The following is a 6,205-nucleotide window of genomic DNA, read 5'->3' as shown; positions in this document are numbered from 1 at the left end:
TTCTGCTCTATGCTATGTCTGATGGTTTTAAAACTGAGCCATTGCTTTCCATAATTCATACCCTTTTCAAATAGCAAAACGAGACAGGTGTTTCCCTGGGTACCTGGTAATAATCAGCTGTCAAACTGCATTGCTGAAAGGAGAAATTTTGCTGATAAATATCACTGTCAAGTGGATGTTATTTGTAAATTCTACAATTTTACCATTAACTTCAGTTCCAATTTCAGTGTGACTCAAATATTTGTACAGATTTCAAAATGTCTGTCTGGTTCCATACATCAACAGATTCAGTAACGCGGATAGTTTAATGAGAGATTCCTGGGTTTATTCGTTCTTTTTCAGTGAAGTTTCCCTTCAATATTCGATCAAAAAACAAAAACTGAATTCTAAATCCATTGCATTTTGGCAGATTTCTATTGTGAACTAAAACATTTGCCATTTAGTGAAGAGATATTTGATACCACGTTTTAACTCTGATCTGAATTTCCTTTGGGTTAGTCCACAGATGCATGTGTTTGTTGATGAACTGAGAATCTGTAGCATGTATCCAACCTGCTGAACAATGTAAACTGGTGCATTAAAATGTTTGTTTTGGTAATTAAAATTCACCAATTGCCAGGTCAATGAATGCACAAGGTTTGTCATCCATAACAGTACGAAGTTGGCTGATATTGCAAAGAATAAAATCATAGAATTTCTCCGGTTCTTCATTTCGGGATCACAGCCATTTCTGTCTCTGTTCCAGAGTTCTCTGCGCACTTTATTTTTTGCTATAATGTGCATGACAGTTAAAACATTGAAGAGCAAGATCAAACATATCGGGAATAAAGGGTTCACAATGCTTTCAATGCATTCATATGTCCTCCAGAAAGAAGAAGTCCAGTAGTCAGGTTTACCAATGCAGTACCACGGAACATTGTTAATCACAATCATAGGCGTATATACAAAGAAAATAGGAATGCTCCGCAAACAACTTCCCATGAAAACAGCTGATAGTATGGTAATTACTGTTCCCTTGTGAAAGTACCTGCGTTTAATGTTTGAATAACAAATAGCTGCACATCTATCGAATGTAAAAGCTACTGTAAACCATACAGAGCAGTTAATAGACACAGCATACAGAACATGTCTGAGAGAGCAAACAGGAGTTAAAAACAAGAAACTAATTGGGAAATACATATTATTAATGCGGTGTAGAAGCACATCAGTCACCATCACAGCGAGATCAGCTCCTGCCATAGCCAACAGGTAGTACGAGATATATTCAGAGAGACCACACTTACCCCGAGACAGGACCACTATAGCCATAAGGTTGACTGTAAAAACAGGGTTATGATATCTGTTAATGTTTTCATAAACTGGATGTAAGTTTGCGCAGTGAGCTGGAAGGTTCATTTCCAGACATTTTGTCACCATGCGAGGTAACATCATCAGTGAACCTCCGGTGAAGCGCTGGTGTTATGACCTGCTTTCTGTTGATGTGTTCACGTTTCCGTGGGCTGCTGATGTCATTTCCTGTTCTTTTTCTCAGGGGGTGGGATACGAGTCAATATGTTTGTCGGTAGAGTTCCTGTTGGAATGCCATGCTCTAGGAATTCTTTTGTAAATATTAGGCTTGTCCTAGGGTGGATGTGTTGTCCCACTCAAAGTGGTGTCCTTCTTCATCTGTATGTAAGTATACTAGTGAGAGTGGTTCATTTCATTTTTTGGCTAGTTGATGTTCATGTATCCTGGTGGCTAATTTTCTGCCTGTTTGTCTAATGTAGTGTTTGTTACAGTCCTTGCACGGTATTTTGTAAATGACATTAGTTTTGCTTGTTGTCTGTATAGGGCCTTTCAAGTTCATTAGCGGCTGTTTTAATGTGTTGGAAATGACTACCAGACTACTCAGACCTCTTGGCACGATGGTAGCCCACAAACCAACCAACAAAATAAAAATAAGCCTTCCAGCTCAGCGAGCTAACTTACATGCCTGTTATCAACATGAAATACAAATATCTCAAAACTCACTTTCATAAACATTTGTGTTTTGAACAATTGAATTAAATTTCTGACGACAGTTTCATTAGGATTCTTTTATTTTATACACATACATTTAACTGTGTACTTAGACTTCATTGATGTATGAATTGATCCAGTGGTGATGCAATACTCAACACCATAACAATGGGTGCAACCAAACTGAAATGACAATTACTAAAAGAACATGAGGCGTGTGTACGGATAAACTCGAGGAAGGGGAGATGATGGTTTGTATATGGAGTCTGACAGCACAGAGATGGGCGTTTAGCCCAAACTTGTCCATGCCAACCAAAATGTCCATCCAGGTGAACTCCATTTCCCTGCACTTGGTCCGTATCCTTCTAAACATCCATGTATTCATCCCAAATGTCTTTTAAATCTTGTTAGTTTACCCGCCTCAACGACTTCCGCTGGCAGCTCATTCCATATGTATACCAGCCCCTGTTGCCCCTCAGGTTTCCTTGTATGCTTTCCCTCTCTGACCTTAAACTGATGCCCTCTAGTCCTCGATTCCCCAACCCTGGGAAAAGACTGAGAACATTAACCCTATCCATGCCTCTCCTGATCTTATACACTTCCATAAGATCCCTCCTCGGTCTCCCATGCTTGTCCTAATTTATCCAACCTCTCCCTATAGCTCAGACCATTGAGTCCTGGCAAAATCCTTGTAAATTTCTTCTGCATTCTTTATGGGTTCATAACATCCTTCCTATAGCAAGGTGACCAAAACTGAATACAATGCTCCAAGTACAGACTCACCAATGTCCTGTACAATTACAGCATAACTTCCCAACTTCTATACTCACTGCCCTGACTGATGATGGCCAGTATGCCAAAACCCTCTTCACTGTCCTGTGTCTACTTGTGGCTGTACTTTCAGAGAACTGAGTTCCACTACACTCCTTAAGGCCATACCATTTACTATGAAACTCCTGCCTTGATTTGACTTTCCAAAATGCAAGACCTCACACTTATCAATATTAAACCGTTTGGTTATTATTATTGTCACCTGTAACCAAAATACAGTGAAAAGCTTTGATTTCTAGCAGGACTGGTAGTATGCTCACAAAGTCTCTTTCAAACTATTTCTCCCTCCCTCTTTGTTTTTCTCCATTTCTGTTTCTCGAAATTACACTGACATTTTACAAGCAGCTAGGCATATTCTCTCTCTTTCTCTGTCTCATTCTCCCAGTCTAGCGACTGGAGCCTTGTTGTTTGTCAGCTCCTCTCCACAAATAATCTGAAGAAATGTTGAACATACATGGAGCATAACCGACTGCATGGCAGATTCCTTTGAAATAAAGTCGAACAATAGGATCATCAGAAATGTGAACGATCTGTGTACATTCAAATGTATTCCAATTCATTGTCAATTTTACACACCCGTTCGGTCAAAACGTTATCAAAGTCAAAAGATCAGTAATGCTTATGAAGGGAAGATGCATATTACGCCTTGTGCCTTAATCAGCAGACATTGTTGAGCAGATGTACTGATCCATGACAAACAGGTAATGGTAATAAGTAAGCAAGAACTAATACAACGAGGAACTCAAAACAAACAAGAAACAATGTGAGGCAAGCAGCTGGACCGCAAAAGGAAGCAAAAATGATTTGCATATCTAACTGCTTTGTATGATTATAATTACCTGGCATAGCAACCACCACAAGGACTGAGTAGTAAATCCGTTCGATCTGATAAATTACTGGATAATCCATTGCATGTGAGGCGAAACGATCCTGTGAGCTTGGGAACAAGACACTCACTGAATGAATGGGATTTCAGTGCAGTCCTGAGTTATTGTGAACTGATGCATCCGGGGAATTAATTAGAGATAGGAAAAGAAAATAAGTAAATGGAACGTGTCATTTCACTAACTTCAATGGAATTCAGGTAAAAACAAATGTGACCCACACATTTGACAGAGAGTTGTTAATACTTAATGGGATATTTATATATTTGGTGAATGATGAGGTATCTGTGGATTGTTATAGATTAGATTACTTACAGTGTGGAAACAGGCTCTTCGGCCCAACATGTCCACACCGACCCTCCGAAGAGCCACCCACCCCGACCCATTCCCCTACACCTAACACTACGGGCAATTTAGCTTGGCCAATTGACCTAACCTGCACATCTTTGGACTATGGGAGGAAACTGGAGCACCCGGAGGAAACCCACGCAGACACAGGAAGAATGTGCAAACTCCACACAGACAGTTGCCTGAGTCGGGAATCGAACCCAGGTCTCTGGCGAAGATGAGGCAGCAGTGCTAACCACTGATCCACCGTGCCACCCACCGTGCCCACTGTGCCACCGTGCCCACCGTGTTGTGACTGTCATCTTATAAGAAGCTCTAAATTATTTGCATAACTCTTCAAACAAGATTGAAATATAGACAGGCCAATGATTTCGTCATCTCTGGGATTGCAAAGTAAAGACTGGCAGAAGGAGAGCTGAAACAAATCAGACTCCTCCCAGCTAATTTCAGGAGTCATGTGTTAAATTGTCATTGATGTGCCGTGAGGACCTTACCAACAGCTGAGCGGACCAATATCACAGGGAAAACCACCATCAGCTCGGGTCTCTGCTTAACCAACGTCTCCATCTCAGCAAAGGTGGCGCTGGAGTGTTGTACTGGATGGGGACTCAGGTACTGGACCAACTGGAGGCAAACACAGGCTGATAGTCCTTATCCAGTCTCGCAGTTCAGGAAAGCAAATGTGTCAGTCCCTTCTCCACGATTACAGCTCGTTAATTCCTCTTTAGGAAAATGCTTATCAGTCTCTGCTTAAAGCTGAAAGATACTTTGAACTTCAAGTTCCAAATATGCTTTGAAATTGAAAGTGAAATGAAAGAGATGTGGTTAGAGTTATGTTTGGACTCTCCAAGCCTGAGCCGATCCAAATCCATTGTCTAAACCTGTCACCCAATTCCTAAACATCTGTATCCCTCTGCTCCCCACCGACTCCTGCATCTGTCCAGACGCATCTTAAATGAATCTACTGTGCCAGCATCGACCACCTCTGCTGGCAACGCGTTCCAAACACCCACCACCCTCTGTGTGAAGTACTTGCCACATGTATCCCCCTTAAACTTTCCACCTCTCACCTTGAAAGCATGAGATTTCTGTTTTCAAGATGCATTCACGTTTACGTCGCACTGATTTCCTGCATTTGTATGCTGGAATTGTAACATACCCATAAAAGACAGAATAGTCTCGATGAATCTTTCAGTTAACAAACTTGTGAGTTGTTCGTGTGTTTAGATATCATACCTTCAGTCAGATGAAATGTCGAACTACAATAGCACAATAGCATATTGCTATCAGATACTCAGTGCGAAATACAAATAAAGTACACTTTTGGAAAGATACTTTCAATTCACTCCATCACCAAATTGAAAGTTATCTGTGTGATGTTGTTCTCAGGGAACAGATACAGTAACTTGGGATGACAGTGTCAATTCTCACATCGGCTGAGTTTACCATAAAACTCTTGCCACCTCAGATTTGTTCCTCACCTGTAACATGGTGACCCTCACATTAAATCACCCTGAATTGTCTCCGTCTAATGTGGGCAGCCCTATGATCCTCTCAGATGATGCCGATTTTACCAATAACTTAGCATGAAATGGGAGGGGATTTTGTAGGTGCTGAAAGTACTGTTAGAGCTGAGTGGTCTTGTAAGGATTGTTGGGCATTGCAGGAATAACAAGACTGTTCTGACGAAAGGATTAACACTTACTTTGAAGTTGACTGCCATTTGTGTTGGCGATAGAATTCTCAATAATTGTTCTGGCTGGAGGAACGTTAACAGTTCGTGAAATTATTGAACAGCTGGAGTGTTTCTAAGTATGGATGCAGGTTAGCTCGTTGAGCTGGAAGATTCATTTCCAAACGTTTCGACACCCTACTGGGTATCACCTTCAGTAGGACTCAGGGGAAGCTTTGACCGGGACACACAGAAGATGTTACCTAGGATGGTGATGAAACGTCTGGAAATGAACCTTCCAGCTAAGCGAGCAAACGTACATCCAGAACCTCAACCTGAGCTACAAGTCTTCTCAAAACTCACTGTTTGTAAATATGGCAGAGTAGAACATTATGGAGGGAAATGGGACCTTATCCACTTTCGCTGAAATACTAGAAACTAATTCTGTGTTTTGAATGAACATAAAGAGCCC

The 6,205-nt window shown here is 41.1% G+C and overlaps 1 protein-coding gene across 1 annotated transcript; it reads right to left on the bottom strand.

Annotated features, from left to right (window-relative positions):
* Positions 1 to 423: 423 nt before the first annotated feature.
* On the bottom strand, positions 424 to 3,738 carry LOC148138309 (putative G protein-coupled receptor 139). Its single transcript, XM_087981623.1, has 2 exons — positions 3,669 to 3,738; positions 424 to 1,316 (listed from the first exon to the last, which is right to left on the bottom strand). Exons 1-2 carry the CDS (start codon positions 3,736 to 3,738, stop codon positions 424 to 426), a joined length of 963 nt encoding a protein of 320 aa, XP_087837749.1.
* Between the last annotated feature and the right edge of the window lie 2,467 nt (positions 3,739 to 6,205).

Source organism: Chiloscyllium plagiosum, unplaced genomic scaffold, assembly GCF_037043375.1.
Source record: "Chiloscyllium plagiosum isolate Xiang-an unplaced genomic scaffold, Cpla_swu_hap1 HiC_scaffold_40, whole genome shotgun sequence".
NCBI classification, from domain to species: Eukaryota; Metazoa; Chordata; class Chondrichthyes; order Orectolobiformes; family Hemiscylliidae; genus Chiloscyllium; species Chiloscyllium plagiosum.
The sequence above is the reverse complement of the archived record's forward strand: the minus strand, read 5'-3'. Positions and strand labels throughout refer to the sequence as shown.

What these genes read in the sequence shown, in the direction of transcription:
- LOC148138309 (XM_087981623.1), bottom strand. Translation starts at nt 3,738, where the DNA reads ATGGATTATCCAGTAATTTATCAGATCGAACGGATTTACTACTCAGTC. An exon ending in TGTGGTGGTTGCTATGCCAG is followed by an intron (nt 1,317 to 3,668) that starts GTAATTATAATC and finishes CTGTTTTTACAG; the next exon opens with TCAACCTTATGGCTATAGTG.